This window comes from Hippoglossus hippoglossus, chromosome 1, assembly GCF_009819705.1.
Source record: "Hippoglossus hippoglossus isolate fHipHip1 chromosome 1, fHipHip1.pri, whole genome shotgun sequence".
Classification (NCBI taxonomy): domain Eukaryota; kingdom Metazoa; phylum Chordata; class Actinopteri; order Pleuronectiformes; family Pleuronectidae; genus Hippoglossus; species Hippoglossus hippoglossus.
The window spans coordinates 1,905,429-1,926,571 of record NC_047151.1 but is presented as its reverse complement, the minus strand read 5'-3'; the positions used below and the strand labels follow the sequence as shown (position 1 = coordinate 1,926,571).

The window sequence follows — 21,143 nt, the reverse complement described above, 5'->3', positions numbered from 1 at the left end:
AGTAATTGAGAAATGCACAACTTATGGTGGGGAAAAAGCAAAATGAAAAAATTTGACTTTTTTTTTTTTTTTTTGCTTTTGCAAGGGAAGAGGGTTTGGTGTACGGATTATCATGTATGCAATGTTTTGTACAATGTATATAGATTTCTTTTTAAAGACGATCATGATGCATTTTGTGAAGGGCCTTGAATGATCTTGTAAATATCTAACTTATAGCAGAAATTTAATAATATGGGCTAAACAGTGGGTGATGGAGGAAATAAAAGAGCTGATTTGTACTACAACCACTGCCTTCTGTTTTTTGTTGTTGTAATTTCAGGGAAACAAGTGTCTGCCCCTTTTTAGATGGTGCTGGAGTCGGGTTATGTTGGACCCAGGAAAATGTTAAACTATAACCAAAATCCTAAAACTTTATTTGGTTACTAAACCCTTGTATTATAAAGTAGTGCTGCTAATCTTGTTTTGTTTTATGTTTTTTTTATTATTATTCCTTGGCCCTGCTCTTTTGAGGTTTCTTACACAGGTCAGATTGATTATAAAAATGTAGAATTTCTCAACCTCCACTGTTTAGTGATTTAGATAAACAGACTTTGACTGTTAAAAGAAGCAATTGCCATTGGATTGCATACTCTTACATAATCCGCTCTGTGATTGGTTGAAGTGGCCATCGTGCTCGTTCCCCATTGGTTTACTACAGTAAAAACATGAGGCAACACGGAAGTTGAAGTGAGTTGTTGTGCCGTATTAAGGCAGACAGAGAAGTGTTTGAGTGTTCGAGTGTTCGAGGAGTCGAGGAGTCGTACAGCCTCACAGCGGGACATGGAGCGCCTCACTGCGGCTCTCTTACAGCTGCTGATGCTGGGACTCGTTCAGAGCTGGAATGACGGTACGTTCCTCTTCTCCTCTGCTTCAGTGGTACAGCAGCTGCCATGTTTAGGAACAATTACCAACGGTTCCTCCAACAGACCTCACACCTGAATCAGCAAACAGTTCCGTGTCTAGTGTCATTTAATTCAATTTAATCGACGGCACCGCTGTACGTTAAGGATATAAAGGCTTAATCAACGGTTATTAACTACTTTATTAATGCGTAATACGTTATCTGCAAATACTCACTGATCAGTTCTCGGGCGTTAGTCAGAACTTCCGGGCTGCCAGGGTTGTCTCGGTTTAATACGAGACACTACAGTGCTATTTATGTAAATAACATTTACATAAATACATTTCCTTTTTCGTAACCTGAACATCGGATAAAACCAGTCAAACAATGTAGTTTTAAAAATATATATATATATATATCGTAGCTAAAGGTTTTTATTCTGGGGGAGTTTTTATATCTGTTTTTATTTCTCCATACCTAGGAAAACAGCGTCAGCAGCCATAAAAAGTCTGTAAATGATACATGAACCAACCCCTCTGTAAAACACCTAAATACATAAGACCATACACTACACAGTTTGATAAAACTATTTGAACAAACAGCCTTTATAATGCTATGAAATCTAAAGATACAAACAGACAAAATAAAACCCCATTTGTCTGAAATAAAGAATTGTATTGAAGCAAAAGAGTCCGAAATCTCAAAATGGACCAGTACAGCGTCTTCAGCACTCATCTTCTGGAGAAGGGCTGCAGAAGGTCTTTACCAGAATCCATGCATTACTGTGCATGTTTTCTCCTCACTGCAGACAGCGTGCTGCTGCGGGACGTCCAGGTGTTGACTCTGTACAAGGATCGCTACACCAGAGCACAGCGCTCCAAGTCCATCCCTCAGCTCCAGTGTGTTGGCGGCTCGGCAGGCTGCCAGGCCTTCGTCCCGGATGTGGTCCAGTGTCAGAACAAAGGCTGGGATGGAGTGGATGTCCAGGTGAGGACAGAGTGTAACATTTGCTCTGAGCAGGGCTGCAGCTGTTGATTCATCTTCAGATTCTTTTCTTGATGATTAATTGATCTACTATACTCTAATGTCAGCAAAAATGGCCATCCCATCATCAAAAAGTCCAAGCTGATGTTTTCAGGTTGCTAATCTTATCGAACCAACTGTCTGAAACCCAAACATCTTCTGAGTAGTATCACAGAAGAGGAAGAACAATCACAACCTGGGGTGTTTATGTTTAGTCAAGTATTACAATAGGTGACTTTTGATTTTCTGATTATCAATGAATGATTTTGGCCGTAGTACCACTGGTTATATTATTGCTCATGAAGCTTTCCAGATTGTCAAACTTTGGTGACATTTCACCTGGTACCTTGTAAGTAGGTAACGGTCATGCAGAAGATCTCCCATCCATCACCAAACAAACCTGGGCTTTGATTCCCATTAGCATTACCTTCAATGCTGCCCAACCAGAGCTCAAGTTCTAACCCAGGCACTTCTATGGACCTCTGTGTACTGATGTCAGTGTATGCATCAATCTATAAGTAGCAACTGTCAGCGGAGACATTACACAGATATGTTTGAGCTTATTTAGACGTACTGTCTCTGTTATCCAAAGATAATTTGATTCTGTAGAACATCCTGGTGACAACTCTTTAATGTTTATATTATATGTTATTGTTAAACACTTGTGGTTTACTCAGCAGGGCTGCGTATTAAAACCTGGGCGCTGAACAAAATTTACTTCATGTGGATGCAGAAAATAAACATCAGTCGCACCAGTGTGACCAAAGAGAACAGATGTGATTTTAACCCCTGCTGCCTTCCACAGTGGGAGTGCAAGACTGATATGGAACACGCATACCGGTTTGGTCGCATCGAGGTGAGCTGTGAGGGCTACAGCCACCCTGCTGATGCCTACATACTGAAGGGCTCCTGTGGGCTAGAGTACTCACTGGAACTTACTGAAGAGGGCAGAAGGAAGACTCAAGGCAGCCGGGGCTCTCACAGTGGATTCAATGGGTTTGGAGGTGGGAAGATAGAGATTTAAATTGACAGAGCTTCATCTTCACGCACATAAATATTTAGACTTTTTTATTTCTATTTGTTTGTCTCAGGTCTCGGGGGCTTTGCCTCCAGTTTCTTCAGTGGCTTCTCAGGACACAAGGAGCAGCCTCAGCAGCACAGCCATCAGAGCTCCCACACCTCACACAGCGAGGACTCCGGAGGCTTGCTGGTGGTTGCTGTGCTTCTGCTCTTAGCTTACGGCGTCTACAAGTTGTTCCTCAGTGGGAACACAGCCCAGGGGGGGCAGGACGGAGGGCAGACTGGGTACCCCAGAGACAATCACCATGACTCCACTGCAGGACCACCACCCCCAGGATTTAAGCCTGACTTCACAGGTACTGTACGCAGAGGGATGTAGTGTGAATAAAGCAATAGTTTGTCTGGGTTGTGCTACAGATTCAGTATAAATGTGTGTGTGGTCCTGTTGGGGAGGACATGATTGACATTTTATTTTATTTTGTACAAACAGCTGAATTCATGTCCAGTTTGAAAGGAGATTTCAAACAGCTACTTTGCTGAAATCTAGAATCTGTTCTTTCTGTTCAGGCTATACTGGGGCCAACCCAGGATACGGTTTTCATAGTGACTACACTCAGAGACAACAGTTCCCAGGTGGCCGAGCTTCTACCGGCACAGGTGGAGGCTTCTGGACTGGAATGGGGACAGGAGGGGTCCTGGGATATCTCTTTGGTCGTCAGAGGTTAGTAATGAGATGGAGAGAGAGCTGAGAGAAGATCTTTTCTCTTCCACTTCACTCGCAGCCTTATTTGTGTGTGTTTATGTTTGTTTTACAGAAATCAGCCGCGCAACTACTCCAATTACACTGACAGCAGACCTCCTACCACACACTCCTCTTCCTCTGGGACACGCACTGCTTCAGGTGTGTTAGCATGTCAAATAACAGGACTGAAAATGCAAATGTATTAAAAAGGAAAAACTGAAATACCAGACGAACAGAAGAATTCAAACCCTTTGCTGTGACACTTGAAGTTTAGCTCAGGTTTCTCCCAATTCTCTTTATCGTCTCTGAATTGTTTCTACATCTTCTCCAACTCTGGTTAAATCTTTTGATTGGAAGTGATTCTGAAAGACAAACACCACCTGTCTGTATAAGGTCTCACAGCTGACAATGTACATCAGAGCAAAAACCATGACACGAGGTGGAAGGATCTGTCTGCAGAACTCAGATACAGGATTGTGTCGAGGCACAGATCTAGAGATGGCTACAGAAACATTCAAAGTTCCTTTAGGGGCCACAGTTTCCTCCATGTTTCTTAAAGGAAGAGGTTTGGAACAACCTGGATACTTTTTCGAACTGACTCTCAAACTGAGCAATCTGTGAGAAGGGCCGTTGTTACAGAGGTGCCCAAGAAGCCATTAATCACTGTCAGTCAAGTGGCTGAGTTCCAGAGATTGTGTGTGGAGAAGGAAAAAACTTCCAGAAGAACCACAAATTCTAAACGTCATGTCTGATTTCTTTTAGACATGACACATAGAGTTGAGTTCAATCTTGGTCTCATCAGACCAGAGAGTCTAGTTTCTCACAGTCTGAGGGTCCTTCAGGTGCCATGAACCCCAGATCAGTCCAGGCCTGGTTGCACAACACAGCACTTAAGTAAAGGCTTGTTTGTTAAAGGCCCAGCATAAAGCATAGCATTTGTACCATTTATATCTTTAATCTATTGGAGACCCACAATAGGGTGGAAAAACATAGTTGTCACAAACAAAAAAGGAGGCCTCGTAATGGCTCCTCTTTTTCATCCTGATACTGAACTTTTTAAAGTTTTGTGTCTGTCATGTGTTAGAAACGTAATCAAAACACTCGCTGTGAATTCTCCGCACAATATCCTGCTATATTCTCACATGGGCTCACTCCGATATTCCCTGGTGGTTTTACTAGGGGGCCGGTAGGAAAAACATCAGAGATTGCAATTATGAGACAAGGCCTCCATGTATTTCCTCATGGTCTCAGCTGTTCAATAGCATCTAGATAGTCGCTGTAGATCGACCTGACTGACTAACGTCTTTGATTGTTTGTCAGGCTTCGGAGGAACCAAGAGAAGATAGAAGCTGTGGAAGTGAACAGCTTCTCTACAGTGAATGGCAGAGCTCTCTGTGATTTAAGTGATTTAGTTTATATATTTTATTTTGGAAACTTATTTTGAGGAAATGATGTGATATTTTGGTAAGTAATAAATAATTGTTTGGATCCTGTTATTATTTTTCTTCCCCCAGTTCAAAAGCACTCACTGTAGGTTTGTTGGCCTTTAACACTTGTTATCATCTTGTGAGTGGAGCAGAGTAAAGAGCAGCTCTGTCTTGATTCTCACTTTTGTTTCTGGTTTTATTTGGTGTTAATCCAACTCCAATTTAAAGGTCCAGTGTGTAAGATTTAGGTGAAAGGGATCTATCGGCAGAAATTGGATATAAAATAATCCTAGTGATGTTTTCACTGGTAGGTCTGTCTAAATTGTATGAATTGTTGTTTTCTTTACCCTATAATGAGCCCTTTATATTTAAATACTTTATATTTACACCAGGGTGGTCCTCTGTACCGCCATGTTTTTTTTACAGTGCTCCAAACTGGACAAACTAAACACTTTTGGAGTTTTTATTAAAACTGAAGGCTCCACCAGATTCTCATTCATGTTTTGAAGGGGGGGAGGTGAGGGGTATTCAATTGCATTATGCAACTTCACCACTAGATGGCACTAAATTCTACACACTGAACCTTAAACAGAGTGGTTGGCTGAGAGCTGCCACTTGTTCCACCAGGGTCTGATGTTATACCTGCTTCCACCTCATCCACTGAGGGTCTCCTGAGTAGGAGTGTACTCTTGTGTAAGACTGCCTCCTCCGATCTTCTTCTGGTCCATGTTTATTCCTGTTGGCTGGAGCAATGTCAAATTTCAATTTGTTTTTGTTATACTGATATAATTTTGCAATAGATAGGTTTATTCTCACCTCAAAATAAACATGTCATACACACCAAGAGTATACATGTAAACAACACATTTATTTATTGGAATCACATGTAACTAGTCAGATCTAGTCTTTTTTAGTTTCAAAAACAGATCTAAAAATTAAGATCTTTTCCCTGTCTTCTCTTTTCTCATTGATTTAACTGAGCTCAATTTAACATCAATTTGAGACTAAGATCTCCTCTTATCTCTCATACTTCTGGTCTCAGCCTGATGCTTTTTTTTAAATCTTAAAATGCTCCAATTTCTGTCTCCCTCCATTAATCTTTACTAGTGTCAAATAATGAGATTCTTGAGATAAAATTACAATCCAAAAGAAAACTTCATTGGCATACATGAGCCTACACAATATTTTTACTGTCTTGGTGATCACATTCAAGTCTGGAAAACTTTGAGAAGCCAAGAGCACAGCAGAGAAACTGGTAAGGATCACTTATCTCGGATGTTGTCTATTATTATTTCCCCTTACGAAACAAACCCGAATTTAGTAAACTCTTAAAATAGATGATTTATTTCTAATGAGACAAAGAATGCACAATTGTAAGTAGCACAGTATTTTTTCTTGGCTGGGTCCAAGTCCAGAAGCACTGTGAAGCCCGATAATAGAAACTTATCTGGGATATGTTGATCTTTGTAGTACAGGCCACAGATCACTGGAGCAAGGTCCAGATCTTTTACCTACCATGATTTTTGTGTTTCACTTTTCACCAACCAGCTAAAGTGACATTACAGTTAGATTAACAGTAAAAAATGGTACATGCATACATGTCAAATAATTATGCATAAACTAGAGAAAAGAAAGAGGGGGTTCTTATTGCCCATTGAAAAGTTCACTGTACATTTGGACAATGAATTTGGTTTTGTTACATTTGTAGTGTCAATGAGTTATAGAGTCATAGAGACACATTCTTTAAATTCACATATAAATCCTGTGTAATTAGGGGCATTGTTTGCCATTCTGCATTTATGGATGTGTGATTTACAGTATAGTCCCCATCATTAAGTTTATGATGAAGTCAATGTCATAATTCTAATCTTTAAAATGTGTAAAAACATTTTCACAGTCAAATTTCACACAAACCATATATTTACCCAATACATAATCCTTCAATTGAGTCTAAAAAGAAACTGAATGGATACAGCGGTAAAATAAATTCGTCTGCTGCTGCATGTCACTGGGAAAACTACTTCCACAGAAATGTGGGCGGGGCGAGTAAGAAGGAAGCCAATCTAAACCCTCCATTTTCTACCATGTGACTTTGAACCCGGAATCACAACAACCGCTCCCACTTGTTGAGCTCGTTGACAGTCGGAGGCAAACAGCTGGAGTGTGGAGCTGTTCTCTGACACCAGCCATGATGTCGGCTCTGCTCCACGTGTTGCTGCCCTTCCTCTTCTGTGTGATGGTGGCCAACACCAGCCTGTTTGACGGAGCGGCGGTGGACTTGTCCTACGATCACTACGCGGAGAGGCGGGTGGAGTCTCTGCCGCTCTTCCTGGCGATGCCCTGTAACTGTGCGGTGAACGTGCTTTACATCTTCATGGGTGTGTACTGGCTGAGGAACAGAGCAGGGGAGGGGCAGCAGAGCCGCTACCTGAGGCAGGTGTTCGCCCTCATGGCCATCCTGTACGCGCCTGTGCAGTGGACGCGCTTGGCGGTGCTGCGGCGCGCCCCCGCCGTGCTCGACCAGTGGTTCACGCTCCCGATCTTCGCGTGGGTTCCGGTGTGGATCAGCTTCATCGAGCGCGGCCCGGCCAAGTGGCGCGCGTCTCACGCGGCCGCGGTGGAAGCGTGCTCGCTCCTCAGCTACGGCCTGTCGCTGGTGCACGAGCGCGGCTTCGAGGTGGCGCTGGGCTGTCACGTGGCCCTCGCCGTGTTCCGGGGAGTGCGCGTGCAGCGGACGCACGGGGACGGTCGCACGCGCGCGTACCTGCAGCTGGCGGTGCTGTCGTGCGCGGGCTTCGTGCTGCTGAAGGTGCTGGACCACTGGCTCGCCCAGTACCGACTGTTCCAGCGCTTCACCGGACACTTCTGGTCCAAAGTGTGCGACGTGCTGCAGTTCCACTTCAGCTTCTGCTTCCTGAGCACACTGACGCACAGGGCGCAGGAGAGGAGCGCAGCGCGGCACCGCTGACATCACTGACCCTAGAACCACCTCACTTCACTTCATTGTCCGTCTATCCATCTATCCATCTATCCATCTATCTATCTATCCATTCATCTATCCATCTATCTATCTATCCATTCATCTATCCATCTATCCATCCATCTATCCATCTATCCATCTATCTATCTATTCCATTCATCTATCCATCTATCCATCTATCCATCCATCTATCCATCTATCTATCTATTCCATTCCATTCCATTAGGATCAATATCTATCCATCTGTCGTTCTATCTGTCACATTTTTCATAGATCAGTTATAAACCAGTAATCAGAACAATGGGTTGACGGGTTGTGTAACATCCACCACCATAAATGCACAGTGGTATATTGTTGGATGTGGATGTGGAGGTGTGAGTCTCCTCCAAGTCACTACAACACGTGTTGTCTTAAAACCAATAATAACTGCAGAGGAGAAACTAGGAGCCCTGGATTCAAGACACTCAAACCCTTGCACTTGTTAATATTGTAAATCCATACTTTGTTAAAAATGTCATAATCAAATCATATTGTGAACAATTTATTTTTATAATTGTGGATGATTGTTACTTTTGTTATTGCTGCTAATGATTACATTTTATTGAATCTTCCCTGTTCCTGTATTATTATTATTATGTAAACTCTCTGCTCTAAAAATGTGATAAATATTTGGAAAGAATAAATCAAATGAAAAAAAGAAAAAGTCCTCCAGCATTCATTAGGGAGACCACTTCTAAAGGTCCACTGGAATAGGCCTGCAGGACAAACTGACCAAGATCTGTGTGGAAACTATAATCTCTGAAGATTTCTCAGTAATTGTTCAAAAAACAACTGTATGGTTTTCACCAGTATGAAAGTGTTCAGCTTTTTGTATGTCTTTGTCAGAAAAATACTAACACCAATTAATTAATTAATTACCATCTCTCAGTCTAATTGGAGTTGTTGAGTCATCGCTGGAGGAGAGGTACAGGAAGGAACTTGTTTATGCATACTTGTATACTTAGGTTTTATTACTTAATTTGAGATAATACTTGGAATTGAGCTTCTACTTTGACAATTACTTGCACGTCTACTTGAGTATGGAGATTGTGATCACCGGGGAGTCAGTCAAGAGCGAGTCAGGACACTGGTCCATGGCACTTACTACTCACCTTTGTAGATTTTGGGGATTGGTAAATAGGTGTGAATATTTACATGGACTGCAAGGTGGGGTGTACTGATAAATGATGCTTGATCAAGTTTGGTGAGCCACCTGAGCCAAAAGATACCAGGGGCGATTGCCAGGGCCAGTCCAGCCATGTTCACAGATGTCTCGAATAATATGGGGACTGAGAAAAGCACTGCCTCCTGTGTTTACATGCTAATGGCTGCCACGTCATTGGTTTAAAACAGTCACGTATGATTATTATTTCCATCCATATATTCTTTTTATGAAGATTGACGATGCCTCTGCATTTACACCTGTACTGTCCCGTGGTCTAGCTCTGTCTGTTTTCAATCCAATCACATCACGTGCATTTTAATGCAGGTGTAAAGGGGAACCTGTTGAAAACGTTACAGGTATAGAAAAGCTCTATGGTCTCAACAGGGTCTCGCTGTGAAGACTTCATGACTTCTGGTAAAATGAACATTTCAGGTGGCAAATGGGATCATTCACAAAATGTAGCCACAAGAATATATTTTTCTTAACTATTAATATGTTAAACAGTGAAAAACAGAAAAGATACTATGATATATCATAAGGATAACATGCAAGTTTTTATGAAATGTCCTTGTTGGGTTCTCCTCTTGAAATATACAAACCCCTGTTTACAGCTCATGTTTAGTGATGGCAGTGAGCACAGGCTCTGACAGGGGTTTTCTTTTGGTCCACAAAAGGGCCAGGCCCGCCTCCCTGAAGTCCTGGTGGGAGCAGTAGATCAGAGGGTTCAGACCACAGTCCAGGTATGACATCACTGATGACAATGTCCTTAACCAATCGGGTGCCGGCGACAGGTCCTGTCTTCCCAACAGGATCAGCTGATTGGTCAATGGAAAGAAAAAAAGAACTATGAGTGGAGGAGTGTTCAGTCTGTGGCTTTACCACATGTGCACCTGCAGATACAGCAGCTCCTGACATGTTTCACCATGAGTGAGTGTAATTGTCACCTCAGACACAACAAAGGGAGTGTAGCAGAGCACGTAGGAGGCCACCAGCAGAGGAGTGACTGCAGACAGGTCTGCTTCATCATCACTGAGAGACAGAGGAGACAAGATGGCTTTACTCACACACACACACAAACACACACAGCCTGCCTATTATAGCATAACATTATAAAGTGTCTTCACATAACATACTGTATGACTGGTATTACCAAACAGGCATACAGAGCGTAAGCCCACCAAGCCACAATTACTATTGATTGTTTGAAAGTCATAAAGCTCAGTGTAGAAACACAAATTGACAACATAGAGAATGTAATTAACCACAAAAAGACTAAGAATGACCAAAAAGGGCACAAGATGACCATAAATGACTGCTGCCCACAAGGACCCCAAAATACTAAAAGAAACTAAAAATATAACCACAGACTATAAAAAGATGCATATTGGGCAGAAAAAATAAATTAACAAAGAACAGTCAAAAGACAACCCCAAAAATGCTTATTGAGTACACAGAAACACAACCGGACCGAGAACAGACACAAAACAAACATGTAGAGACTCAAAACAACAACAAAATGAGGTATACTGGTTACAGAGAGACACTAAGGAGTGTACGGTGCCCACAAAGAAACACAAAATGAGTACTAACTACAAGGACCTGAAAAACTACCAAAAAGAGATGCAAAACTACCATAAAGAGACATTAATCGACCATAAAGACAACCACAGGGATGCAATAAAATCATGTTATTTTTTGGAAGTTATGGGAGGTTTGCACTGCTGGACCAGATATCTTTGAATCTGTTGAATCTCTTTAAGGGAGGTGGAGTGAGTAAAGGCAACATGACCCAAAGAGCCATAATCACCCATTTATGGTACATACACCAGGTTGATATAAACAGGAATTATCCTTTACCATCTGTCCACTTTAGGTTGCAAGGCATTAACAACATCAATTACAGTTTGTGACTAAAATGTCATCGGAGCAGTTTCCAGCTTGTGTCACTGGAAACGATCTTAAGTCAGGTGGTTCACCTGTTTGAGTTGGAGCCGCAGCCGATGGCACTCAGCAGGGAGCAGAACATGATGAGGAGGAAGGGGAGGAAGATACAGACGGAGAAAGCACAGAGAATGTAGACCAACATGTCTGAGTAGCTGCTCTCCCAGAAAACGGCACATAGCATCTCTGCACTGTCATACCTGGAGGAGAAAGAAGCCATTGGGTGGAGATGAACAGAGCAGAAAGCAGGAGGCGTTATAAGACAAGGCGGTATTAGACAGAGTGGTATCTGACTAATCTGAGTCTTTAGCATTTGGCTTCTTATTTTAATTCCATTTTTTAAGTTAATTTGCAGCACACCTCTGGAACAAAATGGGAAACGTGTATAATTCTCACATCCCCGAGCAAAGTCTCTTACTTTAACCTTGTGGAATTTCCTCTTCTGCTGTCACTTCAGACACCACCAGCTGAACGAACCACTGTTTCATCTCACATCAATAAAGTACTTTAATAATGATCCTGACAAATGTTTTGAGCACTATGAGAAAACAGCAAACCACATACTTGATCCAGGCATAGATGACCGGGATGCTCCCAAACACCAGCCCTGTCACCCAACAAGCTGAGCACGCTGCCACCATGACAACAAAGAGAGCACTTCCTGTGGAGGCCCTGCCGATCAGCCGCTGCACACAGAGGATAGCTAGAAATGAGAATAGAAAACCTTACAGCGACTGCATCAAGGCAAACAAGGGACTGTTGTCAACTGTTGTAGTTGCTCTACTACACTGCTACATCAAGTATAAATTAGAGGTACTTAAAACTTAATTGAACATTTATTTCTGTGGCTTTATACTCCTGCAATAAATTATTCTCAATCATATCTTAATTGGTGCAGTCTTTGTCAGTGAATACTATTTTTCTTTTCATTGCATAGTTTATTTTTGGCCATGCATTAACAGATATGTTTAACATCTGAATTAAAAAATCTAAACTTCTGAATGGAGAACATAATCAAGTGGTCTCTATGAGTGTGTGCGTAGAGCTTTGTGGTACCTAGGCTCCCTATGGACGAGGTGATGAAGGCAAACTTCAGCAGGCTGACGACCTCGCACCATGGTGACCTCTGACCTCCTGTCAGCATGGCCAGCAGGGCGCCGGAGATGATGAGAAGGGAGCAGCCTTCACAACACAGTAATTCATTATCAGAAATGTCAACTTCCTGAGATGTAAATCCCTGTGATTAATCTGCTACAATACTAGCATCAGTTGAAGTAACGAGGTATAGATACACCAAGGAAGAAAGTGACAACATATATTCCTGTACCACACGTGTGTTGGTGTCAGTGTGAGTTGTACCTAAATCTGACAAAGTGAGACTGATGAAAGGAAGCCAATAACGGCAGCAGAACTGACCCTTGCACTGAAAAAGAAAGAGTTAGAATGAATGAGTTCACACTAACATGAGTGATCACCCAAAAACAAAACCTTCATGTTGTTAGTTCTCTATGGTCTTTGAACTAACATTAATAAACAGCCTTACCATAAATTTAACAAGCAGAACAAGACAGTTTCCCACAATTCCCATGACCATCTCCAGTCCCAGCAAGGCCACCAGCAGCCACTTCTCTTCCTCTGGCCACAGATATTCCATGAACAGAGTCCCATTCAACCTTTCAGCCACTGAGAGACAGAACGTGCAGAACAAAGCAGGGTTTATGATCAAGGAATTCTGCGTAAACCTGGGAGCTGTTCATGTTGACTGAGGGTTTAACAAGATGCTCCTTATGGTCTGTGATGCCAGGAATAGAAATAGGGAACTGTTCACACATTGATGATAATAAGTATACAATACATTTTAAATAGAATGATTAATAGTCTCTTTTAGGAGGTGTAAAGTTACTCTTCTAGTTCTAATACATTTCTAATTTTTAACTGTTTTTGGATGTTTAATAATAAAGCCAGGGGGCTTTAGTCTTGTTTCATTTTATTTAGACATCCATCACATTTTATGGTTGCATGTCATTTAATGTCTTCCATTCTCATAATGTCATCCAAAACAAGAATAAAAATAGAAAACAATTAGATCTAAGTACTCAAAACAATATAACTGACAATACAAATAAATGGAACACATTTGAAAATGGAAAGTGTGAACAAAAATCAATCACTTCTTCGAGTGTATTCCAAAGACAGCAGGGGAACAACAAAAGATTAAATAATGTGAAAAATGTACATCTATGCAGTCTAAAATACTGTTAGTTAAACAGTAGAAAAAATATAAAGCAAACACACAACTGTACAGTAATGGATGGTGTGACACAAGTACAGAGCTGTGTTTTAGTTAACATTGGTGCAGTATATGATGTCACCACCTTATGATATCACACCTTGTCTTACAGTATAAAGACTGAAGGCAAGGGCAGTTTACTTGTGCATAGAAAGATTCAAGTCAATCTGACAAGATTTGATCAACAGTTTGTTTGAAAGAGCGACACTTACTTGTATGGTGAGGTGACAGTCCTCAGCCTCCAACTGTGTGAAGGTGCCAGGTGTCTGTAGTGGAGAGCTCAGAGGGGAGTGTCATCAAATCCATTTTCAATTAAAAAACACATGCTTCATTACCCTAACTCCAATGGCCCTGACGCACACTGTGTGTGTGTGTGCCTGTATTTTAGCTCCTACTATACCACCACTTCCACCATATGATGACTGAACTACAACTGGAAAAATAAGCCCCTCTAACGAATCAAATTCAAAAGGTTATTTCTCTTTTTCAGCTCTGTCAGTTCTATTTTAACAAAGTTATACCACTTTGACTGGGCAGCTTTACACTGACGACCTGGTAAAATGTTTCTCAGTAAATGTATAATTAATAAACCTAGTTAGTCAAACTCAACCCGTTACCTACATTCATTGGAGAAGCGAATATTATGAAGGATAATTTCTGAAATTGATACTTCAGAAATATCTTAAGATGTAACTCTGTCACCAGGGAGAACTTTGGGTAAATGTATGGCGAATTTGTGATAGCATTTGTTTTTAGCAATAAGGTAAAATGATTTCCTTTAGAATTACTGAGCAAACAATCCAGTTAAGTCAAACACTTTTTTATTTGTTTTGAAGGCAACAAGATGTTGTTGTTTTTTTGTGCAAAAACTATAAATAGATAGAATGACTCCAAACCAAGTCCTGAGCATGTTTTCAAGAACGGCTTCAATATGGCACTGTGATCAGTGTTAAAAATAAGATGGCTCTGAAAACCAAGAGCTTTTGTTCATTACAATGTAGACACACATTTAATGTGTTGATATGTTTGTTCATAATTAAGGTAGTTTTTGTGTTGTTGTTTTGATGTGGTGGCTGTAGCACTGATCTAAACCTGAACAATTTTAATTGGTTTTCTTTTTTTGTTTGTCAATAAGGATGCAATACATACACGTATAGTTTTGTTAATTAAAAGGAAACTCACACACACACGCACACGCACGCACGCGCACGCGCACACACACACACACACACACACACACACACACACACACACACACACACACACACACACCGGGGATGTAATACACATTATATAAAATATTTATATGTATTAATAAAATATGTATAATTGTAGGTATATACAGACTAATTTGCATATTATTATTATTGTTTGTTAATACAATTTAGAAATAAATAAAATAAAAAACAGGCAAACATAATAAGGTTCGTCACTCGGCTCGACCGTCCACTGACGTAACACGTTTTGTCACTTCCGGTTTATGCACGGTCCGTCCCTCAAATCGTCCGCTGTTCTGGTTAAGAAGGCCAAATAGCGACATTTCGGTGAGTTTAAACCCATTTTAATGTTTTAAATCTCTTCTGTTGCACCTTTCCTTCACATCGCAGTTAATACTCAATTCTGTATCGTTCGTAACTGACCTCGTAGTGTTTGCAGTTACCCACAATTCACCTCAAGCGACCTTTATGTAAAAGTCCTTGACAGTGTGTCAACTAACCCGGCTGCTAGTCAGTGCTAGCTTAGCTTCGCAGCAAACCCTGACACTTCACCCTGTAAACACAGAGCCACCGGTTGTGTGGTACGTGTGTGCTGGTGTCCAGTGGTTACCGGAGTGTTCGGTGTGTTTGGGTCTTGTAACACGTTGTTGTGTAGCAATGTCATTCAGCTGAAGCAGCGCTGGGAGTCTTCACCTCGGGGTTAGCTGAGGTGGACAGTTCCATTAGAGTTTCTCTCCTGGGTCTCAGCATGTGACTGTTACAACGAGGTTAATGTTAGCAGCTCAGAAACAGTAAAGTTCTCACCCTCCATGTTTTTCATTCACGGTGTTAATCAGTGACTGTGTTGACTGACAGAGAGAAGCTACACACACGTTACCATCAGTGACAGGGGGTTTGTTATTACATGTGTATGTGGCTATGTATGTATAGAGTATATAAACACACACGTATATACACACAGGGTGGAAAACTAAAAACAGTAGAATCAAAAGTTGACACGTTGCTATGTCAGTATTGTGCATTTGACAGAATCACATCATTATGCAAGACAACAGGGATCAGTGAGGATTTATTTAATTTGATATGTGTGGTTCATTTCTTCTTCAAATAATAATTATAAAAGGTAATAACAAGGCGTTGATGCTGTCACTGAATGGTTCCTCTTTGTTATCGTGTGTCTGGTTTCAGCTGCAAAGACGTCATGGCTGCAACACTGCGCTTACTTTACAGTGTGTCGAGGCCAGGTAAGATCTCTAAGTGTATTTGCTTACAGTGAGAACAGTTTGAGGCATTTGAGTATAAACAAATCAAAGAGAGTAATCTCATCAAGCTACTGTGACTTTAAAAAACATTTAAACAAGCAATAATGAATCACAATTATATTTCACATCAGTTTTTCCAGTTATTGTGATCAATACATCTTAACGGCCCGTTAGTACTTTTGTATCGTCAACAGATGGTCAAAAACAAATAAGTTTTGTTTTTGTGGTAACAACGCATATTATTAAGCTCAGATCATATTCCTACGCAGTATATTTGATGTATAGTGAAGTGTTGTATACTATGTGCTACAGCAATATCTAATGAATGTTTCTACCATAATGATCTTCATGTTGATACAGTTTATTTTTACTTTCAGGCACTTTTGTGACCAGCCAGGGTCTCGTGAGGCCCTTCAGTGTTTCTGCACAAAGGGCAGGATTCAGTAAGTAGCACTACGACACACACGCAGCTCATTGTGTTGGATTGTTGTCATCGATGTGTCTCCTTCTGAAAGGCTCTCTGGTATCTGGTATTCTGCTATCACAAAGCTATCTCACTTTCTACCAGGTTAGCAGGGTTTCAGTTGTGTTTCTCAAATTTAAGACCTTTCTAGTACAAGTTAATACAGTGTTCATTGTTATACCATCCAGTTATTTAAGTATGATGGAAAACTAATACAGTAAACATGGCCCAGAATGATTATGAATATCGTCACATTTTAGAGTAATTCCTATATATAACTAATCAAATGAATCTATGCCTCTTTCTTTCTGTCTTGGTGAGGTCATATTCATGAGCAGCACAACTCTGTTTTTCACATGTGGACCTGTCATGTCAACAGGGAACATGTAGCATTTATATTATATAATTACAAAACCGACTGCTGAAGATGGTTGTAAAAACATGTCAAGCAGGAAAACTGTGGTTTTGGAACCTCATCAAAAGAAGGTTGAGCAGCCCTAAAGGGTTATGGTTGTGTGTGGGTTAATACGTACTCTTCTAAATTAGTACCACGAGTTGCACAAACACATGAGACCTCTGTGGACCCTGAACAAGTGAAAAAGAGTAAAGACAGATTTATGAAAGTGATGTAATTTTTGCCATCAATGTAAATGTTTTGATATTTCTTAAATGCTTATGTTTAGTATCTGAACACCACCACCTTCACTTGATTGTGTGTGCAGAGTATGTGAATGCCCAGGAGATTCCTACAGACATGAAGTCCATCACAGACCGAGCTGCTCAGACGCTGCTGTGGACAGAGCTGTTCAGAGGTCAGATGACACACTCGCACACAATAACAAATGGGATAAAAACATTTGTTAGAATTGCTGTTTTACAGTCCTCAGTCACAGAGGGACTTGAACACTTGGTGAAGCTGAAGCTCATTTGATCAGAAATTGTGAACTGATGATACAGTTCTGTCAGACATTTGTCTTTGCTCCTTGTCTTTCCTCTCTATGTGATTTCAGGATTATGACAATGTATTTTGCTGTTGCATGCTCTTGTTATTTCATGAGGAGATTGTTATGTGTGTCGGCTCTTTTCATTAAAACACAGCTAAGATGTAGCAGGACAGAGATGGAACAGTTTACATATTGGATGATAAAACATCACAGCACAGTCATAACGCAGCACTCACTCGTACATGTTGCTTTATAGCTTGGGGTTGGACATAACAACTGATCGCAGGTTCCCTCTATGGAACACAACATAGCCAGCTTTCAGACAAAGCTACCAGAGCGCTGTCTGTCATGGCTGACTTCATAGTGAGTTGAGCTCAGTTTATCAGCTGCCTCCTGTCTTCAGGTTTCTCTGGTTTGTGTTGCTGTAAGTAAATAACATGTTGTCATAGGGAACAGGGGGATTCAACACTACAATAATTAACATCTCCTCCATTTTAACGTATGAAGTCAGTCAGGACCTGTATTGGTATAAAGGTGATTTGATTGGCTGGTGCCTGTGCTGCTGCTTGAGAAGTTTAACTTTTTTCTACAGAACCACAATGCAGTTCAGATACACATGATGACACCACATTCAAATTGAAAGGGCAGCGATTCTGTTGAAGTCTCCAACGCACGTGTGATTGCTCCTGAAGTGGAAGTGTCATGTTGATAACCTGCTGTTTCATCACTGTCTGCGATGTAGAGGAGTCAGAGACACATGCTGCAGAGACAAACCGTTACCTGATAACTCATACTGGGATATTTAGAACCAGGTTATGTTTTGACAGGGACTAGTGTGAATGGAAATTTACTGATACAGAGCAGAAGTTGATTGAAGCTAAATATTTTCACATTTAAAGTAATAAAGTAATAAAAAATTAGTCCCTGCTGCTGTACATGTGTCTCATCTAGGGCACAAAACCTGTACAAACAGCCGGGCTGCTGCATCCATCAGTTTTCTGTCATTTTTGCCTAAATGGTTGTGTTGTGTTGTCAGGTCTGGGCATGACAATGAGCTACCTGTTCAGAGAGCCTGCCACCATCAACTACCCGTTTGAGAAGGGTCCTCTGTCGCCTCGCTTCAGAGGAGAGCACGCGCTGCGCAGGTGAGAGTGACGCCAAACAGCCACCCTGTGTAACGTGTGTAGTCTGACAGACTTTATCAATGGAATACATTGTGTTGTCAATCAAATGGAGTAAAAACTAACAACCACAAACAATAGGAGCAACTGATCACACAGGGTTACTTGTTTTTAACAGTATATAAGATCATTTTTTATTTCTACTGTATTTTTAATGCCAGTGCGACCCAGGACAAAGCATTAACATAACTATGTTTAGACGACCTTTTCATTCCACTGCTGATTCTGCTACGAAGTCCAGACTTTGCTCTTTCTCAATCTCAGGACTTCAATCTCTGAACGCTTAAAGTTCTTCTTTTTAATCTTTGATGTCTTTTTTATGATTAACAATTCTGCCATTGGGTAGGAAGCATAGCCTTATGTGGTGTTATATGGGTGAGATATACATGTATAAACCTGCTGCTGCCCATTCAAAGTACAATATACTGATATTGACCGGTGGCAGCCGCATCACTAACCACTTCCTGTCTTAGAGCACCTTTAATCCTACATTTGGATTAAACTGACATTTTATTGTTAGAGAATCTCTGAGGTGCAATAAAGCTTAACTAAGTCTTTGTAATGATCTTACACCAGGTATCCTTCAGGAGAGGAGCGCTGCATCGCCTGCAAGCTGTGTGAAGCTATCTGCCCGGCCCAGGTACACACACAGAGATAGACTTTAAAACGAAAGTCAACTAGTTGTCCTGATTGCAGCATGGCCTACATTTTATGTCCGTTGTGAATAAATATAGACATTTATTATTAATCTAAATACCAGCATGTGAAGCAATAGAGCACTGTAGAGTCTCTATTTATCCCTAACGTTGTATGTATGTATGTGTGTGTGTGTGTGTGTGTGTGTGTGTGTGTGTGTGTGTCCAGGCTATCACAATCGAAGCTGAGTCTCGCACTGACGGCAGCAGGAGGACGACTCGCTATGACATCGACATGACCAAATGCATCTATTGTGGCTTTTGTCAGGAGGCGTGTCCTGTGGACGCCATCGTAGAGGTGCGTGTTTGATCCTGTGTTACAGCACAATACAAACTTATCTCCTCAGCCTATTCAGACATACTGTCAGTGTTTTACTCCCTTAAAGGACATTTTGGAGCCTCTGTTGGAGGAGTCAGTAGATGAACCTACATGTGTGACGAGCCATTTTGATTTCAGTGCTCGAACTGAATCACAGTCAAATTGACAAAGTTGTCAATCCCTAATATGTATGTTTCAATCACCGTGCAACACTCTCAACTAAAAGACACTGTCCCCTGCACCCAGGGTCTGTCAAGTGCTAAATGCAGCTGTATTTTTTGTTGTCTCTGAGGAAAAGGAGCATGAAGCACCTGCAATAGGAAGTCCTGTGAGAACTAGAGATTTTGAGATAACAGAGCTCTACAAAACACTGGCTGTGCAGATGATTCTGTGTTCCCATTGGAAGGATGACTTGTGTAATGAATTGCTGCAGGTTTTCACGACAGTTTACTGGTGCTCGTCTTCTTTCTTACCTTTCTCTCTTTCTGTTTTGTGCAGGGCCCTAACTTTGAGTTTTCCACTGAAACCCACGAAGAGCTGCTCTACAACAAGGAGAAGCTCCTCAACAATGGAGACAAGTGGGAAGCAGAGATAGCCGCCAACATAAAAGCAGACTACCTTTATCGATAGTAACCAGAGTTACCCTACACAGTGTACAGATGCCACTTAACCTCTCTGACACACACACACACACCCAGTACGTCCATACTGTACATATTGTAAGAAGACAGACTCAGCTGTAGTGGATGTGCTTCAGGGTTGGATTTGTATTTGATGATGGATCCTTCGTTTCAAACATCCCATTCTGACATGATGATCATACTTTGACATGTTTTAGATTTTTTTTCCACGGCATCGCATATTTATTATAGAATGGCAGGTACCCACCGGCTCTCAGTGTGGCAGCATGGACCAGTCTGTGTGAACATCAGTGCGGACCCTGTGGTTTTGTCTTTATTGTCCCACTGGCCTAACAGACGTAAACACTGAGACATGCTGTGACACTGATGGCAGACTTCATCCTGGTTTGATTCTAATGTCCCACATAAGTGTACATGGATTATTGTTATTCTCTCGGGTCTCAGTGATTAGTTTTATGGTCTTCATACTGTATCAACCCTGACTAAAATAAAATTCTGGGAAAAACGATAAATGATATTTCTGAATTTTTTCCTGAATTCTCAGCTCAACCTTTAGCCTCTTATACCTAATTTAAACCAAACTTAGCAGAAACATGAACACTTGAACGTACATCAGTGTGATAAGATTGAAGAAATCACAGATGTGTGCTTGGTAGACAAAGGTTGTGGTAGATGAATGAGTCAAGAATAAGACTTTTACCCAAGAGACAAGGTTATTTACCGAATGTTTGTTTCTTATTTTGCAAAGAGGTTGCAAATGCTATTGTATTGAATTAGCTACAGTAATGACAAGTGGACATTATCAGGAGTCATTTCAGAGCAGTTTAACAAGTTTCTCTCTAATTTTGAACTTCACCTTGTGATGGTTGGATTGGATTCACTAATATTCCATCTTTCCAGCCTTGATTTGTAAA

At 41.1% G+C, this 21,143-nt stretch overlaps 4 protein-coding genes across 4 annotated transcripts; 3 read left to right on the top strand and 1 right to left on the bottom strand.

Moving 5' to 3' along the window:
- Nucleotides 1-709: 709 nt before the first annotated feature.
- saraf (store-operated calcium entry-associated regulatory factor) lies at nucleotides 710-5,153 on the top strand. Its single transcript, XM_034606872.1, has 7 exons — nucleotides 710-886; nucleotides 1,689-1,867; nucleotides 2,709-2,907; nucleotides 2,995-3,279; nucleotides 3,491-3,644; nucleotides 3,739-3,824; nucleotides 4,986-5,153. Exons 1-7 carry the CDS (start codon nucleotides 820-822, stop codon nucleotides 5,009-5,011), a joined length of 996 nt encoding a protein of 331 aa, XP_034462763.1. The 5' UTR covers nucleotides 710-819; the 3' UTR covers nucleotides 5,012-5,153.
- A 2,043-nt stretch (nucleotides 5,154-7,196) lies between these two features.
- On the top strand, nucleotides 7,197-8,096 carry tmem187 (transmembrane protein 187). The gene has a single exon (XM_034608065.1). It carries the CDS (start codon nucleotides 7,281-7,283, stop codon nucleotides 8,058-8,060), a length of 780 nt encoding a protein of 259 aa, XP_034463956.1. The 5' UTR covers nucleotides 7,197-7,280; the 3' UTR covers nucleotides 8,061-8,096.
- Nucleotides 8,097-11,218: 3,122 nt separating this feature from the next.
- Nucleotides 11,219-12,811, bottom strand: si:dkey-9i23.8. The gene is made up of 5 exons (XM_034600907.1): nucleotides 12,761-12,811; nucleotides 12,634-12,640; nucleotides 12,274-12,399; nucleotides 11,782-11,920; nucleotides 11,219-11,417 (listed from the first exon to the last, which is right to left on the bottom strand). The coding sequence occupies exons 1-5, from the start codon at nucleotides 12,809-12,811 to the stop codon at nucleotides 11,249-11,251; spliced, it is 492 nt and encodes a 163-aa protein (XP_034456798.1). The 3' UTR covers nucleotides 11,219-11,248.
- A 2,152-nt stretch (nucleotides 12,812-14,963) lies between these two features.
- Nucleotides 14,964-20,741, top strand: ndufs8a (NADH:ubiquinone oxidoreductase core subunit S8a). Its single transcript, XM_034609099.1, has 8 exons — nucleotides 14,964-15,051; nucleotides 15,913-15,968; nucleotides 16,364-16,429; nucleotides 17,172-17,261; nucleotides 18,430-18,538; nucleotides 19,151-19,214; nucleotides 19,439-19,567; nucleotides 20,087-20,741. The coding sequence occupies exons 2-8, from the start codon at nucleotides 15,926-15,928 to the stop codon at nucleotides 20,216-20,218; spliced, it is 633 nt and encodes a 210-aa protein (XP_034464990.1). The 5' UTR covers nucleotides 14,964-15,051; nucleotides 15,913-15,925; the 3' UTR covers nucleotides 20,219-20,741.
- The last annotated feature ends 402 nt before the right edge of the window (nucleotides 20,742-21,143 follow it).

What these genes read in the sequence shown, in the direction of transcription:
- saraf (XM_034606872.1), top strand. Translation starts at nt 820, where the DNA reads ATGGAGCGCCTCACTGCGGCTCTCTTACAGCTGCTGATGCTGGGACTC. An exon ending in GGGATGGAGTGGATGTCCAG is followed by an intron (nt 1,868 to 2,708) that starts GTGAGGACAGAG and finishes TGCCTTCCACAG; the next exon opens with TGGGAGTGCAAGACTGATAT. An exon ending in TGGATTCAATGGGTTTGGAG is followed by an intron (nt 2,908 to 2,994) that starts GTGGGAAGATAG and finishes TGTTTGTCTCAG; the next exon opens with GTCTCGGGGGCTTTGCCTCC.
- tmem187 (XM_034608065.1), top strand. Translation starts at nt 7,281, where the DNA reads ATGATGTCGGCTCTGCTCCACGTGTTGCTGCCCTTCCTCTTCTGTGTG.
- si:dkey-9i23.8 (XM_034600907.1), bottom strand. Translation starts at nt 12,811, where the DNA reads ATGGTCATGGGAATTGTGGGAAACTGTCTTGTTCTGCTTGTTAAATTT. An exon ending in CTCGTCCATAGGGAGCCTAG is followed by an intron (nt 11,921 to 12,273) that starts GTACCACAAAGC and finishes TCTCATTTCTAG; the next exon opens with CTATCCTCTGTGTGCAGCGG. An exon ending in GTCATCTATGCCTGGATCAA is followed by an intron (nt 11,418 to 11,781) that starts GTATGTGGTTTG and finishes TTTCTCCTCCAG; the next exon opens with GTATGACAGTGCAGAGATGC.
- ndufs8a (XM_034609099.1), top strand. Translation starts at nt 15,926, where the DNA reads ATGGCTGCAACACTGCGCTTACTTTACAGTGTGTCGAGGCCAG. An exon ending in TGCACAAAGGGCAGGATTCA is followed by an intron (nt 16,430 to 17,171) that starts GTAAGTAGCACT and finishes TTGTGTGTGCAG; the next exon opens with AGTATGTGAATGCCCAGGAG. An exon ending in GGAGAGCACGCGCTGCGCAG is followed by an intron (nt 18,539 to 19,150) that starts GTGAGAGTGACG and finishes ATCTTACACCAG; the next exon opens with GTATCCTTCAGGAGAGGAGC.